The 27,522-nt window shown below is 34.7% G+C and overlaps 1 protein-coding gene and 1 pseudogene across 4 annotated transcripts in view; one reads left to right on the forward strand and one right to left on the reverse strand.

Moving 5' to 3' along the window:
- The window catches only part of MNS1 (meiosis specific nuclear structural 1), a 64,035-nt gene that overhangs the window by 26,765 nt on the left and 9,748 nt on the right, over positions 1–27,522 (reverse strand). For all 4 annotated transcript variants that reach the window (XM_057722421.1, XM_057722422.1, XM_057722420.1 and 1 more), the window contains exons 3-7: positions 19,824–19,951; positions 7,505–7,607; positions 4,815–5,044; positions 4,022–4,238; positions 3,810–3,917 (exon numbers count right to left, since the gene is read on the reverse strand). In XM_057722421.1, coding sequence (XP_057578404.1) covers positions 3,810–3,917; positions 4,022–4,238; positions 4,815–5,044; positions 7,505–7,607; positions 19,824–19,951 — 786 coding nt within the window. The remainder of the gene's footprint in view (positions 1–3,809; positions 3,918–4,021; positions 4,239–4,814; positions 5,045–7,504; positions 7,608–19,823; positions 19,952–27,522) is intronic.
- Positions 8,367–9,680, forward strand: LOC130845349 (26S proteasome regulatory subunit 7-like; annotated as a pseudogene).

Below are 27,522 nucleotides of genomic sequence, written 5' to 3' on the forward strand. Positions count from 1 at the left end.
GAGGCAAAAATATACAATGGACAAAAGACAGTCTCTTCAATAAGTGGTGATGGGAAAACTGGACAGCTACATGTAAGACAAATGAAATTAGAACATTTTCTAATACCATACACAAAAATAAACTCAAAATGGATTAAAGACCTAAGTGTAAGACCAGATAATATAAAACTCTTGAAGGAAAACATAGGCAGAACACTCTTTGACTTAAATCACAGCAATATCTTTTTGCATTCAACTCTTAGAGTAATGAAAATAAAAATAAAAATAAACAAATGAGATCTAATTAAAAGTAAAAGCTTTTGCACAGCAAAGGGGAACTATAAACAAAACGAAAAAACCCACAGAATGGGAGAAAGTATTTGGAAACAATGCAACCAATAAGGGCTTACTGAGCAAAATATACAAACAGGTCATACAGTTCAATACCAAAAAAAACAAACAATCCAATCAAAAAATGGGCGGAAGATCTAAAGAGACATTTCTCCAAAGAAGACATACAGAAGGCCAAAAAGATACTCAACATCACTAAAACTGCAATGAGGTATCACCTCCCACCAGTCATAATGGCCATCATCAAAAAGTCTACAACAATAAATGCTGGAGAGGTTGTGGAGTAAAGAGAACCCTCCTGTTTTCTGTTGGTGGGAATGTAAACTGGTACAACCACTATGGAGGACCATATGGAGGGTCCCTAAAAAACTAAACATAAAACTACCATATGCTCCAGAGATCCCACTCCTGAGCACATATCCGGAGAAAAGCATAATTCAAAAAGATACACGTATCCCAATGTTCACTGCAGCTCTATTTACAGTAGCCAAGATATGGAAACAACCTAAATGTCCATCAACAGAGGAATGGGTAAAGAAGATGTAGTACATATTTACAATAGAATTAATATTAGCCATAAAAAAAACAAAAGAATGCCATTTGCAGCAACATGGATGGACCTAGATATTATCATACTAAGTGTAGTAAGTCAGACAAAGACAAATATCATATGATATCACTTATATGTAGAATCTAAAAAAACAAATATAAATGAAATTATTTACAAAACAGAAACAGACTCACTTTGAAAAAAAGTTTATGGTTACCAAAGGGGAAAGGTGGGAAGGAGGAGTAAATTAGGAGTTTGGGATTAATATACACACACCACTATATATAAAATAGATAATAAAAAAGGACCTACTACATACATAGGGAACTCTACTCAATATTCTGTAATAACCTATATGGTAAAAGAATCAAGAAAAGAATGGATATATGTATAACTGAATCACTTTGCTGTACACCTGAAAGTAACACAATATTGTAAATCAACTATAATATAAAATAAAATTAACTTTAAAATAAATATACTATAAAAATATTGAATTAATATTTTAAAACTCTCAAAAAATAAAACTCCTAGCCTAGATAGTTTCACTGGAAAATTCTACCAAATGTTTAAAGAATTAACACCAATTCTAAACAATCTCTTCTGGAAAATAGAAGAGAGGGAAATACTTCCCCATTCATTTTATGAAGATAGTATTACCCTGAGACCAGCATAAAAAATAAAAAATAAAACCCAATATTCCTCATGAATATGGATGCAAAAATCCTTAATGCATTATTAGAAAACTAAAATCCAGTCACATATTAAAAGAAGTATACACCATGACCAAGTGGGATTTAGTCCAGTGATGCAAGATGGTTCAGTACCCACCCCCTAAATCAATCAATGCAATCCACCAGGCTAAAGAAGAAAAAGCACATGATCATATCAATAGATGTAGAAAAAGCACTTGACAAAATTTAACACCCCTTCATGATAAAAATCTTCAGAAAAATAGCAACAGAAGAGAAAGTCCTCAACTTTTCTGCATCTATGAAAAAACTACAATTAACAGAATGCTTTTCCCAATAGATAACAAAGAAAGGTGATGTCCACTCTCATCACTTTTATTCAACATAGTGCTAGCCAGTGCTAAAAGTTTCAGCCAGTACAATAAAGCAAAAAAATAAATAAAAGGTGTATATAGATAAGAAAGCAAGAAATAAAACTGTCTCTATTTGCAGATGACATGACTATGTATGGAAAAACAAACAAACCAACTCCTATAGCTACTAAGTGAATTCAGCAAGGTCATGAGATACAAGATAAATATTTAAAAAGTCAATTCACTAGCAATGAGTATGTGGACAATGAAATTAAAACAAATTCCATTTACAATCACTCAAAAAACTGAAATACTTAGATGTAAATCTAACAAAACATTTACAGGATTTGTATGCTGAAAACTATAAAACATTGATGAAAAAATTCAAAGATGATCTAAATAGAGTTGACTCTTGAACAACATGGGGGTTAATCCACATAATTTAGCCCGTCGTATCCACAGTTGCTCTATATCTGTGGAATCAACCAACCATGGACTATAAAAATAGTAGTATTTACTATTGAAAAATATCCAAATATAAGTGGACTCACACAATTCAAACCCATGTTGCTCAAAGGGCAACTATAAATGGAGAGTTACATGTACAGTACATGTGTTCATGTACTGTAAGACTCAATATAATGAACATGTAAATTTTCCCCAAATTGATATTCAGATTTAATGTAATTCCTATCAAATTCCCTAAAGACTATTTGTAGATAGAGACAAGATTATTCTAAACTTTATATGGAAAGGCAAAAGAATTAGAATAGCTAAAACAATTTTGAAGACTTTATACAGCTACAGTAATCGAAACTGTGTGGTGCTGCTGAAGGGATAGACACATAGATCTAGAGACAAAACAGAGATCCCAGGAATATACACACAAATATGCTCGACTATGTTTTAAACAAAGATGCAAAAGCAACTCAGTGTAAGAGAGAAAACCTTTTCAACAAATAGTATAGAGCAACTGGCCATAGAGAAGCAAAAACGGAACCCGACCTAAGTATCATACCTTGTAAACAAAAAATTAACTGAAAATGAAAACTTAGGAAAAAAAGGAGAAATTCTTCAGGATCTAGGCAAAGACTTCCTAGAATTGATACCAAAGTATGAGCCACAAAAACAAATTGATAAGCTGGACTTCACAGAAACTGAAAACATTTCCTTGGAAAAAGACCTTGTTAAGAGGATGAAAAGACAAGCTATAGACTAGGAGAAAATATTTGTAAACCACACATCTGACAAAGGACTAGTATCTAGAATAAAGAACTCCCCAAATTCTACAATAAATGAACAAAAACCACCCAATTAGAAAACTGACAAATCATCTTGATTTGTTGACATTATTGTTCAACACTATATGCCATGGTTTTCTAACTATTTTACATATTAATGAGGAGTGTTAAAACATTCAAATATAATTGTGGATTTCTCTATTTCTCCTTTCAGTTTTTCCAGTTTTGCTACATGTATTTTGGAGTTTTATTTAGGTTCACACACCTTTAGGGTTATTACAAACTCATCCTCTACATGAATTTAGCCTATTCATCATGAACTCTAACATGCTCTTGGTTGGTGTTTATATGGTATGTCTTTCTCCATCCTTTTGCTTTTAAACCATATGTGTCTTCATACTTACATTATTTTTTCTTGTAGACAGCATAGTTGCATCATGCTCTTGATGCAGTTTGTGAACTGCTGCCTGGGTCTAGTTTTTTATCCAGCCTGAAAATCTCTCTTTTAACTGTAGTGTTTATACCATTTACATATAATGTAATTATCAATATGGCTGGGTTTAAATCTATTATCTTTCTGCTGATTCATCTCAAAATGATACTCTTCTCTATATTAATCATTCCTTCAATTTCCAAAACTTACTTCTAGTTTCTTCTTATGTATTTCAGCTTGTTCTTCCTGGTATAATTCCTGTCGCACTTGTTCTAAATCTTCACGTTGCCGCAGCATTTCTTCTAATCTCTGAGTCAGCTATTAAATTAAAAAATATATATACACAAACATGAATAGGAATCAAATTCTATGACAGACATTTCAGAATTTCTCCAGTGTTAAAGAAATGGTTATATTAATACCATATTCTGAAGCTGTAGCCTTTTTTCTTCACTTTCTTGAACTTTTGCCATCCGATCTTCTTCTCTTTGTTGCTGCATCTTGGCAAAGTCTATGATTTTCCTGTTTTCTTCTTCCATCTCCTCACGTTTCTTTTTTCTCCAGAGAGCCTGCTCTTTCTTAAACTCTTCTATATACCTTCGAGTTGTATTCATTTTTTCTAACTTTTGTTGTCTTTCCCTAAAAAACAATAGTGAGTGCAGTTGTATAGTAACAGAAATAACAAAATATCAAAAAATATGTCATTTCCTCCAGTTGATGACGTGGAGAAAAATGGCTTCCCTATTTACAGTTTTTTCATTCTGTCATGCAACAAACACTTTGAGTATCTACTATGTGCCACTAAATATAATAACAGTTATGAATTTTCTCTGTGTAAACTACCACTATGCCTTTTCTCTAACCTATGATGAAGTTTTATGCATCTCACTTCAGAAAGGCCACAATCTGTTTATATATGTTTCACAGCACTCTATACTTTGTCTATCAAGGAAATTGAATAGAAAACAAGTTCTCTTGATATGGGCTTAAGAAAAACAAAGGTTTAGCCACTGTCACGTAAATGTTTCTTAATTATCAGACAATTAATTATCATGCTAACAAAGATAAGTAAGACTTGGTCTCAGTTTATGTGATAACATTTACTGAGGACTTACCATGTATTAGGCACTATTTAGGTGATTTACTTTTCACGACAAGCCTGAGATAAATCTAATGTAAATGTTTAGGCATGTAAGAACATTGGGATAAACTTACAATTGATCTTCTTCATAGATTTTCCTAACAATTTCATCAATCATGAGTTTCTCTTTCAGTAACTGCTCATAAGCTTCCTGCTTTTTCTTTTCTTGTTCTTCAAGTTGTTTTTCTAAGTCATGATTGTACTGTGCTTTTACTTTGTTTCGTTTGTCCTCTGCAACATTCTCTTCCTTTATTAATCTCTCATGTTCTTCCATCATAGTTTTGGCTATTTCACCATCACGTTTCTGTTATTAAAACAAAATTCATCTTTCCACTTTCAAATATGAGCACAATACAATAGAATACTTTTAGCACATGGAATTGAATACTAAAAAGTCTGTTACATAAAACATTTTCATCTCTGTAGGTAAAAAGCAAAGGTAAATCCCTGTCACCTGAAGGGTTTGAATGATGAGTCAAACCCTAAAAAGGCTTTCCTGATCCTTCAAGTAGCTCTCTCGGGGTAATAAGGAGAATAGCTCCACATTTGAAAAACAGTAAATAAAATAAGAAGTGCTTTGTTAATAATTATGTTAACTGCCAAAGCAGTAGTCATCTTTTTCATCTATTTAAAAGTTGATGTAGGTAATTTTCACAAATTTTAATTCTACTGGGTATTGGCTGCTATTTATAGAGTAAGGATGGTACTATCTTTTTTTATACAGGTCTGCTATTAAATAGCTCTAGCAACTCTTAAGTTTCTCTCAGCCTAAATTTTCTTTCCTGCCACTAGCCTTTGAAGTCTCCTCTTTCTCATTTATTAAAGGCCTTCTGTAATCACTTTAACTTAATAAAAGGGTCACGGATCACTGTGCCTGTTTTCTCAGGTTTTAATTCACTCATTCAAGACCATTCCTTCTCAGACATAATCCTGCTTCTTGAATGGGTTAAACTCCTTATTTGTTTTCAGCATTTTAAAATCATTTAATAAAATGTTTTAAAGTAAATATATTGGGGCAGTTTAAAAAATTATCCTTTATGGTTATGAAAACATCCCAAATGCTAGAATGGCTACCAGCATCAAACATAAAAGAAGAAACAGATTAAAGTATGAATGCTAATGCCATTCCAGATCTAATTGATGCCTTTAACATATACACTGTTAATATGACGACCAAAATTCTTTCTTTCCTTCTGTTTTCTTAGCACATATTGTACTAGGCTCTACAGAAAAAAATATGACATGACAAAAACATGTATGTACAAATTATCACACACTTATAGAAATACAGTGTTCTCATTTCACAGACAAGAAAACTAAGGCTAAGAGAGATAAAGCCAAAACTAGCACCTAAATATCCTGACAACTAGTCAAGTCCTAGGAGTATTTGACTTTAATTTTTGTGGATCAATTTTATTTAGAAAATAACAGCAATTCTTTCAACAGCCAGAATGAATATCTACAACTGCCTTGAATAACCTCAATTATCAAAATAATTAAAACTGCAATCCACCAGTCAAACAGTACATTGTTTATGTTCTACTTTATCTCTGTAAGGGTAGACTATGGCTTATGAAGTAAGTTTCCTTACCCTCTCCTACCATCTGCCACACCAAAGGCTGTCACTGTTAACAGCATGCTGTACAACCCTCCAGACTTTTTCCGTATTAACACACATGCACACACACATGTCACTGCAGCCAGCATCTGTTCTTACTGGATGCCTATACAACACTGCACTGGTCAAGTGTTTTGATATCACCCCTCTAATTGTATATGTATGTGAATATGTGTGTGCTCATATAGAGAACACATGTGTACAGAACACACGTGTACAGAACACACACAAATGTTGATATACATACACATCTATGTACAAGTTTTTAAAAATAAAAATGGATTGTGAAATGTATTATTCTCCAACTTGGGGTTTTTTTGCAACTTCCTTTTTTCCTTTGAACGTATAATATATCCTGGCCAACTTTCAAAGCCAGAATATTTGCCTTTACCTCATTCTCTTTAATGGCTGTATAATATCTTTGAAAGGGATCTACAAGAGAGGGAACTCCACTATCAAAATGCTCTACAAAATAACAGAGAAATGAGAGAAGGGAACTTAAAAGACTGTGTAATATTGCAATCAGACCTTTTCATCTACATCTAGCCTCTGTGAGTAACAATGAGAGTTCAAGTGATGATGTATACCCTGCTTTTAAGTGTTAATAAACCCTATTTTATATTATACTAACTGCTGAGTGTGTCTGAAACTCCTCTGCCCAAGAATAACTATTACCAGTAATGGGCAGAAGTCATGAGTAAGAAAAGAGGATAAAAATAGAGGAAAACATGAGAAGAAAAGATTGCTGTTTATAAAACAGAAAAATTTCCTACCTAAAGTTAATTTTTTAAAACATTTAAAAAATAAAAAAATTAATAATATTCTAAAATACACTGATCATGCTAACAAATTATATTGGTTTGTCAACGAATAATCAGTTAGAATGCTAGGAGTTACTGAATATAGCTGTTCATTCTAAGCATCAACCTAATTCTTTGTGTCTCTGAAAGGTTCTAGTATTAAATTACACAGAGCTCAATATCCATAATTTCCTGCACCTTAAGGATCTGAAAAGTAGAAAACTATTTGAGAAATTTAACAGTAAATTCTTTATAGAATGTAACAATTTTCCAAAAATTGGTCTATTTTTGGTTTTCTAAATGAAGCTAAAAATACGGAAAACATAAAAAACAGAAACATGATTACCATTTGCTCATATTTAATGGCATCCTTTTCAGCAATCTGAGCTGCTCTTTCTTTATTCATGTAAGCCGCTTTTAATTTCTTCTCCAATTCTCTGAGCTCAATACTGTTTAAAAAAGACAGAAATTTAAATTTGAGGACCATATATCTCTCACTGTTTTAAAAATAATACGTATCTGCAATTTAAAAGAATTTTTTCTAAATGTTTAAAAGATATTTACATTATTTTATAAATATTTTGAAAAATACCCCTTTCTCCATTCATCCCAAGAAAAATCAGAATGCATGACATGAGATGTCATAATTAATTTTTCTAGACAAAACAAACCTTTTATTTTCAATAATCATCACTAAAAATCTTTTTGCCAGTTCCTGGCTCAGAAGAGATGCTATATCAATACAGGTTAAAATTTCTGTCGTTACCAGTACTATTAGGCTAAAAGAATAACTATAGAGGAGGCGTTTAAACATATACAAGTTACTTAAATTTTGTAACTTGGTTTTGCTATCTTAAAAGGGGTAGTTTGGGCAGTTAAATAAGCTAATGTATATAACAGTAGACACTCTACATATAGTAACTATTGTTTGATGATGATGAAGAGGGAGTAACATGGGCAAGTTTACTTCACTTCTCTGGGCTTGTTTACTTATCTATTAAAAAATGGGGATTGGCCTCAGATAATCTCTCAATTACTTTTGAATCTATCACTCTCCTAACATTAATGAAAACAATATGCCATAAAAAAATTTTCATTTTAATGTGCCAGTCATAATTCTGAATATGACAGAATATGAGAATTCTGAGTTGGAACAGCCCTGAGATGTCATCAAGATGTACACGTTGGTTATCACCTGGGAGCTGAGGCACTTGGAGCTCCTAAAATGCCGGATTACCTCAGTGCCAATCAGAGGAAAACCAAAGAAGATGAGAAGGATGACAAGCCCATCCGAGCTCTGGATGAGGGGGATATTGTCTTGCTGAAAACTTATGGTCAGAGCACTTACTCTAGGCAGATCAAACAGGTTGAAGATGACATTCAACAACTTCTCAAGAAAATTAATGAGCTCACGGGTATTAAAGAGTCTGACACTGGCTTGGCCCCACCAGCACTCTGGGATTTGGCTGCAGATAAACAAACACTCCAGAGTGAACAGCCGTTGCAGGCTGTGAGATGCACAAAGATAATCAATGCTGATTCAGAGGACCCAAAGTACATTATCAATGTGAAGCAGTTTACCAAGTTTTTGGTGGACCTCAGTGATCAGGTAGCACCTACCGACACTGAAGAAGTGATGAGAGTTGGTGTGGACAGAAATAAGTATCAGATTCACATTCCACTGCCTCCTAAGACTGACCCAATAGTTACCATGATGCAGGTGGAGGAAAAACCTGATGTTACATACAGTGATGTGGGTGGCTATAAGGAACAGATTGAGAAACTTTGAGAAGTAGTTTAAACCCCACTACTTCATCCAGAGAGGTTTGTTAACCTTGGCATTGAGCCTCCCAAGGGTGTGCTGCTCTTTGGTCCACCTGTACAGACAAGACACTCTGTGCTCAGGCAATTGCTAATAGGACTGATGCTTGCTTCATCTGAGTTGTTGGATCTGAACTTGTACAGAAGTATGTCGGTGAGGGAGCTCAAATGGTTCGAGAGCTCCTTGAAATGCCCAGAAGAAAGAAAGCCTGCCTTATCTTCTTTGATGAAATTGATGCTATTGGAGGGGCTCGTTTTGATGACGGTGCCAGGGGTGACGATGAAGTGCAGGGGACCATGTTGGAACTGATCAATCAGCGAGATGGGTTTGATCCTCAAGGCAACATTAAATTGCTGATGGCCACAAACAGGCCTGACACTCTGGACCCAGCGCTGATGAGGCTGGGGAGACTGGACAGGAAGATTGAGTTTAGCTTACCTGATCTAGAGGGTTGCACTCACATTTTTAAGATTCATGCCCGTTCAATGAGTGTTGAAAGAGATATCAGATTTGAACTGTTGGCATAACTGTATCCAAATAGCACTGGTGCTAAGAAGTGTCTGCACAGAAGCTGGTATGTTTGCCATCCGAGCACGGCACAAAATTGCTACTGAGAAGAATTTCTTGGAGGCTGTAAATAAGGTTATTAAGTCCTATGCCAAATTCAGTGCTACTCCCCGCTATATGACATACAACTGAGCCCTGGAGGTGTTCCTGAAAACATTGCTTTTCATTGGAATCCTAACCTTAATACAGACTTCTTAATAACCATTTCACATGCAAAATAAATGGTTTCAAAATTGAAAAAAAAAAAAAATACATGTTAATTCTTACTGGAACAAAGAGGAACTCACCTACATATAAACTCAACTTATAAGTAACCCCTACCATCAAAGAAACAGTCATAAGGGGTAAGGGAAGAGGGATATTCCTGGTATTATGGTGTGGATCCTTCTTGCCCTTACTGTTGTAGGTACAAACGTATACGACACAAGATTATCTTCTTTCATAAAAATAATGTCGTAAATGAGGATTAAATTTCTGGGTTAGTCTACATATTTTATTTCACTAAGAGATTGAGATACATTTACAAAGATGTTTGTAAGAGTTGGGTACTACTGATTATGCACCGATATACAAACCAAATCAATTTATAATATTGCCTCTACAAAAAAAATGTACATTAAATTGCAAACAGCCAACATTCAAATAAACGACCTTCATCTGAAGGACAAGGGCACACATATCCATTGGCTATACACCTAAAAGTGAAATTTCTGAGCCATAGGGTAGACTGCATTCAAATTTAGTAGATAATGCCGGTTTTCCAAAGCTTTGTCAGATTTACATTGTCATAAACAGTGCCCAAGCACTCCCACCACTCCACATCCTCAGTAACACTTTATAGTCTTGTCACAGATTTTAACCACTCTTCTGGGGATGTAATTTATCATTGGGGTTTTAATTTATGTTCCCCTATTAATAATGAAACTGAGACCTTTTCATATGTTTGGCTCATTTATATAACTTCTGTGAAGTTCTTGTTCACTATTTTAAAAGTTTATTTTTCATTTTTATACTGGTTTGTCTACTTCTTATTGCTGCATAAAAGTTCTTTATACATTCCGGATACAAGTCTCTTGTTGGTTATATGTATTGCAGATACCTCCTTCCAGTCTGTAGTTACTCTCACCGTGGTTTCTTCAGATGAAGAGAAGTATTTTAATCCACCAATCTGTTACTTCATTGTGACTTTTGTGTCATGTTTTAAGAAATGCTGACCACCCCGCAGACATAAAGATATTTTCTTGTATTAGTCTCTCAAAGCTTTGTTATTTCACCATTAACTTTTAGAGTATAATCCTTCAGGAATTGATTTTTATGTGTGGTGTGAGGTAGAAATCAAGTTCATCTTCTTCCATATAGATATCTAATTGATCCAGTATCTAAAAATGTCTATTTCTGAATGCTCTGCAGTGATTCTAAAATGTATATGGAAATGCAAAGTAGCAATGGCTAAAACAATCTTTAAGAAGACCAAAACTGGAGACTTCTTCAGGATATGAATACTTATTATAAAACCACTATATTTTTTTTCCTTTTTTTTTTAAGCTCTTTATTGGAATATAATTGCTTTACACTCTTGTACCAGCTTTTGAGGTACACCAAAGTGAATCAGCTATATTTATACATATATCCCCATATCCCCTCCCTCCCACTCTTCCTGTCCAGGCCCTCTAAGCCATCACCCATCATCAAGTTGATCTCCCTTTGTTATACCGCAACTTCCCACTAGCTATCTATTTTACAGTTGGTAGTGGATATATGTCTATGCTACTCTCTCACTTCGTCCCAGCTTCCCCTTCGCCCCCCACCCCCACAACCCCGTGTCCTCCAGTCCATTCTCTGCATCTGCATCCTTATTCCTGCCCTATCACTGGGTTCATCGGTACCATTTTTTTTTTTTTTTTAGATTCTGTATACATGAGTTAGTATACAGTATTTGTTTTTTCTTTCTGGCTTACTTCACTCTGTATGACAGACTCTAGGTCTATCCACCTCATTACATATAGCTCCATTTCATCCCTTTTTATGGCTGAGTAACACTCCATTGTATATATATATGCCACATCTTCTTTATCCATTCATCTGTTGATGGGCATTTAGGTTGCTTCCATGTCCTGGCTATTGTAAACAGTGCTGCAATAAACATTATGGTACATGTTTCTTTTTGGATTATGGTTTTCTCTACGTATATGCCCAGTAGTGTGATTCCTGGATCATATGGTAGTCCTATTTGTAGTTTTTTAAGGAACCTCCAAACTGTTTTCCATAGTGGCTGTACCAACTTACATTCCCATCAACAGTGCAGGAGAGTTCCCTTTTCTCCACACCCTCTCCAACATTTATTGTTTCTAGATTTTTGATGATGGCCATTCTGACCAGTGTGAGGTGATACCTCAATGGGGCTTTGACTTGCTTTCTCTAATGATTAGTGATGTTGAGCATCTTTTCATGTGTTTGTTGGCCATCTGTATGTCTTCTTTGGAGAAATGTCTATTTAGGTCTTCCACCCATTTGTGGATTGGGTTATTTGCTTTTTTGGTATTAAGCTGCATGAGCTGCTTGTATATTTTGGAGACTAATCCTTTGTCCATTGCTTCGTTAGCAAGTATTTTCTCCCATTCTGAGGGATGTCTTCTTGTCTTGTTTATGGTTTCTTTCACTGTGCAAAAGCTTTTAAGTTTCATTAGGTCCCATTTGTTTATTCTTGATTTTATTTCCATTATTCTAGGAGCTGGGTCAAAAAGGATCTTGCTTTGATGGATGTCATAGAGCGTTCTGCCTATATTTCCCTCTAGGAGTTTTATAGTGTCTGGCCTTACATTTAGGTCTTTAACCCATATGGAGTTTATTTTTGTGTATGGTGTTAGGACGTGTTCTAATTTCATTCTTTTACATGTTGCTGTCCAATTTTCCCAGCACCACTTATTGAAGAGGCTGTCTTTTTTCCATTGTATATTCGTGCCTCCTTTGTCAAAGATAAGGTGCCCGTATGTGCTTGGGTTTATCTCTTGAGTTCTCTATTCTGTTCCATTGATCTTCCTTTCTATTTTGTGCTAGTACCATACTGTCTTGATCACTATGGCCTTGTAGTATAGTTTGAAGTCAGGAAGCCTGATTCCACCAACTCCATCTTTCCTTCTCAAGATTGCTTTGGCTATTCGGGGTCTTTTGCGTTTCCATACAATTGTAAGATTTCTTGTTCTAGTTCTGTGAAAAATGCCATTGGTAATTTGATAGGGATTGCACTGAATCTGTAAATTGCTTTGGGTAGTACAGTCATTTTCACAATGTTGATTCTTCCAATCCAAGAACATGGTATGTCCCTCCATCTGTTTGTATTGTCTGATTTCTTTCATCAGTGTCTTATAGTTTTCTGCATACAGGTCTTTTGCCTCCTTAGGCAGATTTATTCCTAGGTATTTTATTCTTTTTGTTGCAATGGTGAATGGGAGAGTTTCCTTAATTTCTCTTTCTGCACTTTTGTTGTTAGTGTATAGGAATGCAAGAGATTTCTGGGCATTAATTTTGTATCCTGCTACTTTGCTAAATTCATCAATTAGTGCTAGCAGTTTTCTGGTAGAGTCTTTAGGGTTTTCTATGTATAATATCATGTCATCTGCAAAGAGTGACAATTTTACTTCTTCTTTTCCAATTTGGATTCCTTTTATTTCATTTTCTTCTCTGATTGCTGAAGCCACTATATTTAAGATAGTGTGCTTTTAGCACCGCATGAACAAATGGATCAATGGAATAGAACAGAGCAGCTCTTCTCAACCAAAAGTTTTAAGCCACAATGCCCTTCAACATCTATTACATGAAATGAATTAACTTAGTTCCTCTGGATCTAAGATAATACCACCTATATACTGTCTTTGAGAAAATTAAAAATACAATCGTTCAACTTTCTGTGAGGCTTCATTCTCTTATGGAACCCCAGTTGTGGAAGGATGGGATAGAAAAATCCAAAAACAGACCTATACACATATACACCTTACTTTACGACAAAACTGGCACTATGGAGCCAGTTTCCATTTCTACTAGTGCCAGTCCAGTTTGGTAAATGTGCTATTTAGTAATTTACCTAAATTTTCAAATTTGCATAAAATTGTTCACAATATCCTGCTATGATCCATAGTGATCTCCCATTTGTACAAACTACAGTTACATCCCATTATCCAGTCCTAGAATTGGTTATTTGTGCATTCTCTTTTACACTTTATTATTCCTGTCAGGGACTGTCAATTTTATTGGCCTTTTTAAAGGCACAATTATTGGCTTTGTTAGTCTACTTTATGTTTACATTCTAAATTGCTCACTTCTGCTCTTATCTTTATCCTACATTATTTTTTAATCACTCCAGATAGAAATTTTCTCTTTGTTTTCAAATAATTCCAGGTGGAGTCTTTTTTTCTAATAGTCATTTTAGATTATAAGCTACCCTCATGGAATAGCTTTAGCTACTTATGGGGATACGTTTTGGGTTTTTTTTTAATCCCAGATTTTTTTTATTGTGGTAAAATATATATAAAAAAATTTGCCATTTTAACCATTTTTTAAGTGTACAGTTCAGTGGTGTTAATTACATTCATAATGCTCGGCAACTATCAACACTATTTCCAAAATTTTTTCTCAAAAAGAAATGCTGTACCTATTTAAGCAATAACTCCCCATTCCTTCCTTCCCCTCTAATTTACTTTTCGTCTGTGTAAATCTGTCCCTAGATGTTTCATGTAGGTGGAATTATACAGTCTTTGTCCTTTTGTTTCTGCTGACTTCACTCAGGACAGTGTTTTTCAAGGTTCAACCATACTGCAGTATGTATCAGAGCTTCATTCCCTTTTATAACTGAACAGTATTCCATTGTATTTGTTTATCCACTGATCTGTTATCTACTCATCCGTTGATAGATACTTAGGTGGCATCTACCTTTTGTCTACTGTGAGTAATGCTACATTGAACATTGGCCTACAGGTATCTGATTGAGTCCCTCTTTTCCATTCTTCTGAGTGTACACCTAAGGGTGGAATTGCTGGGTCATATGGTAATTCTATGTTTAACTTTTTGAGGAATTGCCAAACTGTTTTCCACAGTGCACCATTTTACATTCCTCCCAACAATGTCTGAGGTTTCCAACTTGTCCACATCTTCACCAACACTTCTTTTCCACTGTTTTTATTATAGCTATCTAGCAGGTGTGAAATAGTATCACCTTGTGGTTTTGATTTGCATTTCCCTAATAAGTAATGTTAAGTACTTTTTCATATGCTTTTGTTCACTGTCTGTCTTTTTTGGAGAAATCTTTAAGTACCTGGCCCATTGTTGAATTGGGTTGTTTGTCTTTTGTTGTTGAATTGTAGGAATCCTTTATATATTCTGGAAATTATATTTAACCAGAGATACAATTTGCTTTTCTGGCCTGAGTTCTGAATTAGGAGAAACACAGGTGAGCACCTCGTGTCAGCTCTTCAGGTAGCTCCCAGGTAGGTTAGAATATACAGACACAATAATTTGAGAATAAGATCTGCTGCTCTTCCTCCAGAACCAGGGCCTGGTACTCGCAATATGGGCTGCTGTCTTCATGAGCTGCTATCCTCGTGACTGCCTCAGAGCTGGGAGGGGATGGAGCAAGGACGAGTAAAAACACTACAAACTTTTGCTTCCATTGCTAAGTTGCCTTCTTCTTGTTTGAGCATTCACTTGGTTGCTATAAAACTTTGTTGTTCAGAGTTCTTATAAAGTTGATTCTGACAACTTCTGCTAGTTTGACTGGGAGGGCAGGAACTTGGAGCTGCCTACTACACCATTTCTCGGATGTCACTCCTATCTTAGAACTGTTACTATGTGGCATTTTCATTATCATTCAGTTAAAAATACTTTCTAATTTCAATTTTGATAACTTCTTTGGCCTGGAGTTATTTAGAAGTATATTTTAAAACAGCTAAACATACAAAGATTGTCTAGTTTTTTGGTTTTTGTTGTTGTTATTACTATATATCTAGTTTAACTCCACTGTGGTCAAAGAACATACTATGTATGAATTAAATGTATTAAAAGTCTGTTGTATTCTGGCATAACATGGTCTATTTTCAAAAATGGTTCAAACATGTTTATTATAACTAATATAGTTGGGTTTACATTTACAATCTTAGTATTTTCTTTCTACTTGTCCTACCTATTCTGTGTTCTCTCTTCTTTTCTGTCTCTGTGTTCGGAATTCTCAAGACCACCCCCAACGTCGGGTTCCATCACTCACTCAGAGGACCCACAAGACTCAGCATTTAGTCATACTCATGGATATGATTTATCACAGTGAAATACAGAGCAAAATCAACAAAGAAAAAAACCATGTGGGCCAAGTCTGGAGGAAATCAGCTGCAAGTTTCCCAAAGTTCTCTCTCAGTAGAGTCACACAGGACACACTTAATTCCCTCGGCAATGAGTTGTGACAACATGAGAATTGTCTACCAGGAAAGCTTGCTAGAGACTCAGGACCCAAGATTTTCATTAGGGGCTGGTTATACATGTACCCTCTGCCTACCAAGTACCAAAATTATGGACTACCAGAAGGAACAGAGTTCAGCATGAACCATACTGTTTTTCCAAACAATTTAGGCACTCTTATCATACAGCAGTTGGAACCTTTTTGAAATCAAGTTTCCAGCTGCCAGCCAAAGACCAAACTTGCAAAACAGGACTATCTAAAAATATTAGTCTCAAGTGTGCTATGCTGACACTTTTCTGCACAGCCTCATCATTCCTTATTATCACATTTTTCCCTCTATTAAGTTAATTATATATTCTTTTCCAAATTTGTATTACAGAGATCACGTTTGTTTCAAGTCTAATAAAATTTATCCATTATTTTTTACAAAACAATAAAAGATTCTTGACCACTTTAACTCCATATATGTACTTTCCTACCTCACTTTCGTTATAGTTTGTTACATTTTTAACTCAATATATTTTAAATCCCAAAGACTACAGTAAGTAATTTATAGATTCAAATTTCATTTAGATTTACTACATATTTGCCTCCCTGAAGTTCTGAGATTAATGTTGGGATCATTTTTATTCTTCTACCTGAAGAACAACTGCTAGTATTTCCTTTAATGCAGAGTTATCGATGATTGATTCTCTGCTTTGTTTGACTGAAAGTGCTATTTTTTTTAACCCATCTTATCTACTTTATTTTAATAATTACATCTTGATTATTAGTTTGGAATATAATCATACTGGCATCAGCAAGGAACTGGTTGTACATTTAGTAAGGGAAGACTATCTCTGTCTCTTCTTTGAGCTAGTTTTTGCCCAACTTAAATACAAGTTATAAACAAGGTACTTGTTTTTGCTTTCACAAAGCTGTGTGTTGACTACATAATAAATATATAATTGCTCATTATTTAATAATTATAAATTGTATAGTCAACTACACAATTAGTTGTAATAACTGTAAATAATTATAACTATAATTATTGATTGGTGATACAATTAAAATAGGATTTCTAAAACTAGACAGTGAGTTTCTCAACCCCAGTTAAAAGCTATGATAAGATTAGATTGTATTTTAAATATTTTCTTGAATTAAAAAAAAAAATCATGCGTTCAAAATAAAATAAAATGGTCTCTTAACTTCTGAACTTGAATTATTTTCAAAATAAATTTCACTGATTTTTAAAAATTTACCCTGGGTTTTAAAAATTAATTTCTTTTAAGTTTAAAGAGCCTAATTATGATACAGGTGATTTTTAATTACTTTGGATACATTTCAAGCACCACAGCAAACATTTCCTTGAATTTAGACCTGCCAATTTACAGATGAAAAGACTGATCAGAAAATGGTCCATTTTTGCATGTCAGTCAAAATTTTACCATGGCTTATGCACAAAATAAAAAACTCTTCACAGTTTTGACACTGCTGAGAGGAAACATACTCTACTTGAAAGAATACTCAACGAATGACTTTTGCCTTATGTTTGAAAACACTTTGCACAATGTATAGAACACTAAATTTTCTTTCAGTCCTTTTAAGTCCACTGTCTTCTAGTTTCTAATGTTGCTGCTCAAAATTCAGTCATACTTCTCACTATTGCTCCTTTGAAAGCAACAGTCTTTTGTGTGTGGCTACTTTTGTGATTTTTATGATTTTCTCTACTGTTAGATTTCTAAAGTTTGACTAGGATGAGCACAGATGTATTTTAAATTATTTACTGTGTGGCTTTATGCCTTTTATTATTTTTGGAAATTCCCAGCCTGTATCTCTCTGAATACTGCTTCTACATCATCTGCTTTCATTTCTACTACCAGAATTAAAATTATACAGCCAGTTGAACTTCCTGGCACAGCCCTTATCTCTTTTAAGTTCTCTTTTGTATTTTTCTATCCTTTTGTCTCTCTATGCTTATTCTGGATAGTTTCCACCAAACTGCTCACACGTTATCTCTTCATTTGTTTCTATCTAATAAAATCTAATTAAATTCTGGATTATTAAAGTAAAACATACACTAAAGTACACAACTTCTCTTAAGCACACAGCATATAGAATGATGGTGAACACCTTGCTATATGCTTACTGGCCAAGCTTTGCTTCACTTATTAACTCTCAGCCATACTGTTGCCATCTGCAGAAACTTCCAGGAGAAATGCAGCTACAAATGCCAGGCTCACCATTCCTTCCTCTCCATATATCTTATTATTATACCTTCTCCAGAGTCTGCTCTGGGAGAAAGCATTTATCTGAATCACCTCGTCTGCAATTGCTAGAAAGCTCCTGTATTTAATTCTTTTATCAGTGAATTAGACAAAGACATGATGAAACATTTATTTCATCTGCAGATAATATAGAAGTGTGAGTGATAGCTAACAATGATTGGAGAATTAAGATCAAAAAAGATAATTTGAGACTAGAACAATACTAAGACATTATCGGTAACTTTAAATCTTTTTTTTTTTTTTTAAGAATTAGTAATCCCTTAGAGAATGTGATAAAAGTTGTGGACACAGAAAAATACACATGGGTACATTTGCCAAACATATATATATAATTTAACGAGACTCAAAACCTCTGAAGCTCATCCATGGGTCATATAATATTCTATAGAAGCCTTGCTCAGTTAAGATAAAATATAACAACTATCAAAGTACATTCCTAATATATTCAACTACATAAGTACGGAATGGGCATTTAGTTAGTCTGAGTTTTAATCAACAGTGTGATAGGCTGCCACTGAAAAGTAATTCAATCTTAGGCAACATTAAGAAACATATTCTAGAACAATGTGGTTAATAGTCTCACTATTAGGAGTACCAAATAGTACCCTAGAGTATTACACATAATTGCGGGGACAAGATTTTGTTAAGGAACACTAAAAATCTAAAATACATCTATAGAAGAGAATCCGGATGGTGAGGAAGCTTGAAATCTTGTTATCTAAGTAACAAATGAAGGAATAAGGTATATTTAACTTATAGAAGGAAATGTTTAGTGGATTCATAAATATGAACGGATGTCCTAAAGAAGAACTCTATTTCTTTTTCAATCAGATAGAAGAGCTAAGATAAATGCCTGGAAATTACCGGGAAATTAATTTTGAAACAATAGGGAAAAAAGGATTATTCAAAGACTGGGCTGAATGAAAAAAAAAGTTCCTATTGTAGTCTCTAGACTTGCTGAACCACAGCTGACCAGCCACCTTCTAGAAACACTGTAGGAAATTTATGTAGGGGCATAAAATTAAATTAGGTATCATCTAAGATTTTTTCTTATGAGTAGAATTTCTTATTTTTTATAAGAGGTCATTTAAAAAATTATCTTTAGAGAAAAGAGAAGAGGGAATCGATATTAATTTTCACTTTAAATATTAACACTTTAGTTCTATAAATACGACCTCTTTTCTCAAATGAACATATATATAGGATTTAAAGCAGTAAGTATTTCCAGTCAAAATATTAACTAAGTACAATGACATAAAGAAAGAAATCTCACTCTCAGGTGATAAGCGTCACAAAAAAGTTTAAAGATAAGTGAAGTAAGTCAGACAGAGGATAAATATCATATGATATCACTTATATGCAAAATCTAAAAAAAATGGTACAAATGAACTTATTTACAAAACAGAAACAAATTCACAGGCTTAGAGAATAAACTTACGGTTACAGGGGGAAGGGTAGTGGGGAGGGATGGATTGGGAGTTTGGAACTGACATGTACACATTGCTATATTTAAAACAGATAACCAACAAGGACCTGCTGGAAAAAAAAAAAAGATTTTTTTTTTTACCTGTTTTCTCTTACTTGTTGCCTCATCTTTTCATCCTTTAGACTTTCATGTTTTAGTTTTGCCAACTCCATAGCCAATTTTTCTTCTTGTTCAAGCTGGAGCTCCCTCAATCTTTTGTTTTCTTCTGCCTAAATAAAAAAATAAATAACTTTAGTCATTTGTCCCCCAGAACCAGATTTTTTTTTTCATCAAGGCTGAATCTGTTTTACAGCAAAAAACTACAAGTGCCTTCTGAGCAATCAACTATGTTTTATTTTAAAATATAAAATATAATTTAAATAAATACTTTTTCTGAACATTTTATCATGGAAAATTTCAAACATCACCAACAGTAAGAAGAAAACTGAAACACACCCTCAGGTAGCCATCACTCATCTTCAACAATTATCAGTATTTTGCCAATCTTTTTTTCTCTACTCTTCCACTCCACTCGCACTTTTTTCTGTATTTTTTTTGCTAGAGTATTTAAAAACAAATCCTAGATATATCATTACCATGTAAATAATTCAATATTGATCTCTACCTGACAAGAATTTCTTCTTATATAACCATACCATTAATAAACTGAAATAAATTAACAACAATTCCTTAGTAAGGTCTAATAACTTGTCCATATTCAGGTTTCCCTAGCTGTCTCAAATCCTCTTTTTTTGTTGTTGCTCAAATCAAAATCCAAACAAGGTCCATATATTGTTTGGATTTCTCTTAAGTTATTATTATTATTTCTCTTAAGTCTCTTTTATTTTTAACAGTCTCCTCACACAGTCCCCCACTCTGCAAAGGCACTGATTTGTTATAGAAATAAGGGCATATGTCCCACAGAATGTCCACATTCTGAATCTGACAGATTGCTTCCCCAGGATATCTTTTCTCTTTTGTATTTCCTATAAAATGGTAGAAAGATCTACAGGCTTGATTAAATTCTGTATTTAGGAAAGAATATGCACATGAAATATGCACATGAAAAGATGTTCAATATCATTAGACATCAGGAAATTCAAGTTAAAACTACAATGATATATCACTACATACCTACTGGAATAACTAAAATAAAAAGTAGCAGCAAAACCAAATGCTGGTGAGAAAATGCATTACTCACTGGGTGAGAATGTAAAATGGTACAGCTACTCTGGAAAATAGTTTTTACAATACAACTCAACAGTTGTACTCTTCAGCATTTATCCCAGAGAAACAAAAACATGTTTATTAAAAAACTTGTACTCTAATGTTTACAGCAGATTTATTCAAAATAGCCAATTGAAAATACCCAGACATTCTTCAACAGGTGAATGGTCAAATAGATTGTGGTATATCCACACTATGGAACACTGCTCAGCAACAAAAAAGAATATTCATACAAACTACTGTATTTTGTATGAATGAGTATTCATACAATTTGGATGAATCTCTAGGAATTACGCTGAGTGAAACAATCCAATCCCAGAAGGTTACATACTGTTTGATCCTATTTATATAATGTTCTTGGACCATGTTCTATTTTAAACCTGAAATATAATTCACACAGCATAAAATTCACATTTCATGACTCAGCAGTGTTTTAGGACATTCACAATGTTGTGCAACCAACACCACCACTTAGATCCAGAACTTTTTTTTTTAATAGACTATTATCTGGAGCAGTATTGTGTTCAGAGCAAAACTGAGGAGAACAGAGTTCCCATATATACTCTGCCCACACACATGCACAGCTCCCTCACTATCAACATCAGAGAGGACATTTGCTACAATCAATAAACCTACACTGACACATCAGTAACACCCAAAGTCCATAGTTTACCTTACTGTTCATTCTTGGTGTTATATATTCTGTGGTTTTAGACAATTGTATGATGACATGTGTCTACTATTACAGTATCATACATAGTTTCACTGCCCTAAAAATCCTCTGTGCTCTGCTTATTCATTCCACCCTCCCCAAAACCCCTGGCAACCACTGATCTTTTTACTATCCTCATTGTTTCACCTTTCCAGAATGTCATATAGTTGAAATCATACATTATGTAGCCTTTTCAGATTGGCTTCTTTCACTTACTAATACACATTTAAGGTTTTTTCCCTGTCTCTCCATGGCTTAATAGCTCATTTCTTTCAGCACTGACTAGTACTCTATTTTCTGGTTGATTTATCCATTCACCTACTGAAGGACATCTTAGTTGCTTACAAATTTTGGCAATTATGAATAAAGCTGCCATAAACATCAATGTGCAGGTTTTGTGTGGATGTGAGTTTTCAACATTACAGAACATTTTTATCACCCCCCAAAAGAAACCCCATACCTGTTAGCAGTCACTCACCATTCTCTTTACCCCTCAACCACTAGTCTACTTTCTATCTGTATGAATTTGCCTATTCTAGATATTTCATTTAAAAGAAATCATGCAATATGTGGCCTTTTTGTGTTTGGCTTCTTTCATTTAGCATAATGCTTTCAACGTTCACCTATGTTGCAGTGCATATCAGTAATACATACCTTTTTATGGTTGTTTAATATACAATTGTATAGCTATAACATTTTATTTATCCATTCACAAGCTGATGGGCATTTGGGTTGTTTCCACTTATTTGGCTATCATGATTAATGCCAAAATGAACATTTGTGTAAAAGTCTGTGTGTGGACATAGATTTTCAATTATCTTGGTCATATGCATAGGAGTGTACTGCTGTATAATACAATAACCATGCTTAACTTTTTGAGGAACTACCAAACTGTTTTCCACAGCCACTACACCATTTTACATTTCCAGCAGCAATGTATGAGCGTGAATCAAAACTTATCTGCACCGCAGTTATATTAAAACTTCTGTTGCCCGTACTGTCTTATTTGTGCTTTCCATTCAAGGCTACTGTCTCCCCAGTCACTGCTGTGCAGGTGTGAACGTGTTACATCAGTTCATTTGTAACTACAGTGAGAGCAAAAATGGATGCTCCACTTATGATCTGCATGAAAGAAGAGCAGTGTGCAGTGATTCGTTTTTGTGGACTGAGGGTGTACCTGGTGCCATTATTTATCAAAGACATTGTGCGCAGTATGGAGAAAGTGTTTTGCTGCAAAGAAGTATGTATGAATGGATAGAGAAGTAGCTCCATCGGACTTTGACCTCTTTGACCTGAAAGCAGCCCTACGAGGACGAAGATTCACTTCTGATGAAGAAGTGAAGACAGTGGTGCATTTGTGCCTCACAGCTCAGCCTAAAACATTTTTTAATGAGGAATATGAAAGCTTGTTGACAGATGGACAAAGTGTATTGAAAAGCAAGGAGATTATGTCGAAAAATGATGTATCTGTCTTTTCTAAAAGCTAATTAAAATAAATTCTACAGCAAGGGTGTGGATAAGTTTTGACTCACCCTTGTACAAGGGTTCCAACACTTATTTTCCTCTGTTTTCTTCCCACTGTAACAGTCCTCCTGGGTCTAAAGGGGTATCTCGTGGTTTAGATTTGCATCTCCCTAATGACTAATGTTGAACATCATTTTTTGTGCTTATTGCTCACTTGCATATCTTCTTTGGAGAAATGGCTATTGAAATCCTTTGCTCATTAAAAAATTTTTTTTCTTTTGACTGATAAGTTGTAAATGTAACATTCTTTAAGTGACAAAATTATAGAAATGGAGAACATAGTGATTGCTAGAGTGAGGGCTGAGGTAGGGCTGTACAAGAAAGAGATGGCTATGCTTATAAAAGGACAAAATGTGGGATCCTTGTGATCATGGAACTCTTCTGGATCTTGGCTGTGGTGTTATATATACAAAGCTACACGTTATAAACTATATAGAACTAAACACACACACACGTAAAACTGGGGAAATCTGAACAAGACTGATGGACTGCATCATTGTTGATATCTTGTTTGTGATATTGTACTATACTTTTGCAAGATGTACCATTGGGAGAAATTGGGTACAGGATATATAGGATCTTTATGTATTATTTCTTACGACTGCATATGAATCTATAACTATCTCAATAAAAATTTCAATAAACAAAAAGCAACAGCAAGTACTGGTGAGGACACAAAGCAATTGGAATTCTTATACATTACTTGGGGAAATGCAAAGCAGTGCAGTAACTCTCGAAAACAATTTGGCAGTTTCATATAAAATGAATCTTATACATACCATATGACCCAACCATCCTACTCTACATATATAACCAAGAGAAATGAAAATTTATGTTCATACAAAGGTTGTATTCAATTTTGTTCACATTTGCCCAAAACTGAAAACAACTCAAATTTCCTTCATACTGCAAATGGATACTGTGGTACATCCATATAATAGAATACTACTATACCTTTCAGCAATTAAAATGAATGATTCGTGCAACACAAAATCTTAAATTTGTCTTGCTAAGTGAAAGAAGTCAGACCCAAAAGGTGACATTATATAATTCCATTTATGGGATACTATGGAAAAGATAAAACTATTGGACAAAAAATTCAATGTTTTCCAGGGATTAGGGGAGGTGTGAGTGGCTGACTACAAAGTGGCAGTATGGGGCAACTTTTGTGTGATGGAATGCTTTGTATGACATTGTGATGGTGGAAACAGTAATCTATGCAGTTGCCAAAATCCATAGAACTCTACCTCACAAATAATGAATTTTATAATATGCAAATTTAAAATGAAATCAACTACTACGTCCATACTATGTACTACTACTACTTAATAATAAAAAGGAATCAACTATTAACACATCCAACAACATGAATGAATCTCAAGAGCATTATGTGGAGTGAAAAAAGCCTATTCAAAGGTTACAGACATATGATTCCACATACATATGGAATTACACATGACTGTATATAACATCCTTTTTTTAAAATAACATTCTTGAAATAACCTAATTATAGATATGGAAAACAAATGAGTGATTTCCAGGCATAGTGGGGATTGAAGGACGTGTTCAACTGAATGAGGTCTTGGTGGTGATGGAATAGTTCTGTATCTTGAATGAGGTGGTGGTTGCATAAAGCTCCACATGTGATTAAATGACATAGAAGTATATACACATAACATAGCAATGTCATTTTACAGGGTTTGATATCGTCCTACAGTGTGTAAGATGTAACCATTGGGGGAAACTGTCCAAGGGCACTGTGCACCTCTCTGTACTATCTTTGCACCTTCCCAAGGATACGTAATTATCTCAACATTAAAAAAAAAATTAATCAGAGAGAGGACAGTGGAATGCAGAGAATAACAAATTAACTGTATTAAAAATCAATCACTAAAAAACCTACCAAGCTAAAATCAATCAAATAACCACAATGAAGGAGATAGGTAGGAGTGCACATAAGTACCTTTGGAAAAAAGTGTTTGACTAGAGATTGCAAGGCTAAAGACAAAAGAACTGTACCCAAATGTGTACTGTAGTAAGTAAATTTGTTGTTCACAAGCATGCAGGTTAGCAATTCTGAAACTATTTGTATTCTAGGTTTGAAAGAATAAATAAATATATTGTAGGTGAGAGCCAGCTTTATTTTTGTTGGGAGAATGCAATTACAAATAAGGAAAGGGGAAAGACTGTAAAATGACCCCTGTGGTGCAAGATTGAAGTCAGCAGTTCCAATGCAGACTCTTGGTTTTTTTAAATTAATAAATACATGCAGACAGACACACACATACACAAATGTAAACACAGATGTGTGTGTATGGTTATTTTCTAGTTCTTTCACCTAGAGGGAGTAGACCAGTAAAACCCCAGTATTGATAAGCACAATCTATCATTCAGACCTTGGTTTCTAAATACCATTCTCCAATAAAAGGAACCAAGTCTTCTTAGAGAACTGGTTGATTCCAAGGAAAGGAAAGAATAAGCTGAGTCTGGAACAACTTGTGGTCCCAAAAAAGCAAGTAAACTGCATGTGTAGAGAGGGTCATGTGGCAAGGAATGTCAGCAACCTCTGGGAGATGAAAACTTCAGGCTCACAACTACAAGAACATGAACTCTGCTGACAACTTAAATGAGCTGAGAAGAAGTCCCAAGATCCAGATGAGAATGAATCCCAGGCAACACCTTGATTTCAGCCTTGTGAGACCAAGCAGACAATCCAGCTACACCATGCCTGGACTTTTGACCTGAGAAATTGTGAGGTAATAAAAGGATGTTGTTTTAAGCCACTAAGTTTCTCCTAATTTGTTACACAACAACAGAAAACTAATATAACAAATGAACTATAATCTTAAAAACTGTCAAGGTCATGAAAGACAGGAAAAAGGAAGGAACTCACAGAGTGGAGGAGACTAAGGAGATCTGACAACTAAATGCAAATTGTAATCCTGGAATAAAAAAAAAGGTGTTAGTGGAAAAACTGATGAAATCTGAATAAATATCACAGTTTAGTTAACAGTATAGTGCCAAGGCTAATTTCTTTATTTTGATAACTGTCCTATGATTATGTTAGACATTAACATAAAGGGAAGTCAGGTCAAAAGTATATAGGAATTTTTATATTATTTTTTCAACTATTCTATAAAACTAAACTTATCCTAAAAAGTTAAAAATATGCATATTTCCAAGTTCTATTTGCTGAAAAGACCTAGAACCAATACAATAATAAGCATATCTAACACCCAAGAATAATAAGCATATCCAAACCCAAAACTGTCTCTAAATATTATTTCCACGAAATGATAATAGAACTTGATACAATGGCCAATTCCAGGTATGAAGCAAGAAATTTCTAAGATGAACCCTGTATTAGGGTTTTCCAGAGAAACAGAAACAATATAATAAGGAATCAGCTCAAGCAATTACAGAAGCAGGCAAGTCCCAGGATCTGCAAGGTGAGTTGGAAAGCTGCAGACAGAGAACAGCCAATGATATAGTTTCAGGCTAAGCCCAAAGGCCTGAAAGCCAGTGGTGTAAGTTCCTATCTGAAGGCTGGCAGGCTTGAGACTCAGTAAGAGTTGACATTTCAGTTCAAGGGTGAAGACAGGAAAAAAAGCTAATATCCTAGTTGGAAGGCAATCAGGGAGGAGCAGTTTCCTCTTACTAAGTCTTTTTGCTCTATTCAAGCCTTCACTGATAGGATGAGGTCCACCCACACTAGGGAGGAAAACCTGCTTTACTCAGTCTACTAATTTAAATGTTAATTTTGTAGATGTAAATGTTAAATCCAAAAACACCCAAAATAATGTCCGACCAAATATCCATGGCCCAGTCAAGTTGACACATAAAATTAACGATTCCTAGCCTGTAACATTTTGTTCTGACAAAAAGCAAGGAAGCTGCCACAGATTAAGGGAGTCTTGTCAAAAGGACACGGAAGCAATAAAAGGGCATCCACTGGCCAAAGGCAGGACAATTTGACCATGAAAAAGAATAATAAATATTGATATAATTAATTCAAGTATATAAAGACCCAAGAGTCCAAATAAATAATTTTAAAAAGAGAAAAAGTCTGGATCGGAAAAGATGGTGGCAAAGTAGAGGGATGTGGAATGCATCCCTCTCCACAGATGCATTGGGAACGCACCAAAAGATGCAATAAATCCCACAGAGAACCAACTGAACACCAGCAGACGACCTCGGACACCAGAAAGGACTGCAAGGATCCCAACATAACTGGTAGGGAGGCATCTACGAGGGCTCAAAGAGAGTGAAGTGGCTGAGCTGTGGCAGATGGGAGGGAGTGAGAAACACATGGTGGGTCCGCACCACAGCTCAGCATTC

This window comes from Hippopotamus amphibius, chromosome 2, assembly GCF_030028045.1.
Source record: "Hippopotamus amphibius kiboko isolate mHipAmp2 chromosome 2, mHipAmp2.hap2, whole genome shotgun sequence".
NCBI lineage: Eukaryota > Metazoa > Chordata > Mammalia > Artiodactyla > Hippopotamidae > Hippopotamus > Hippopotamus amphibius.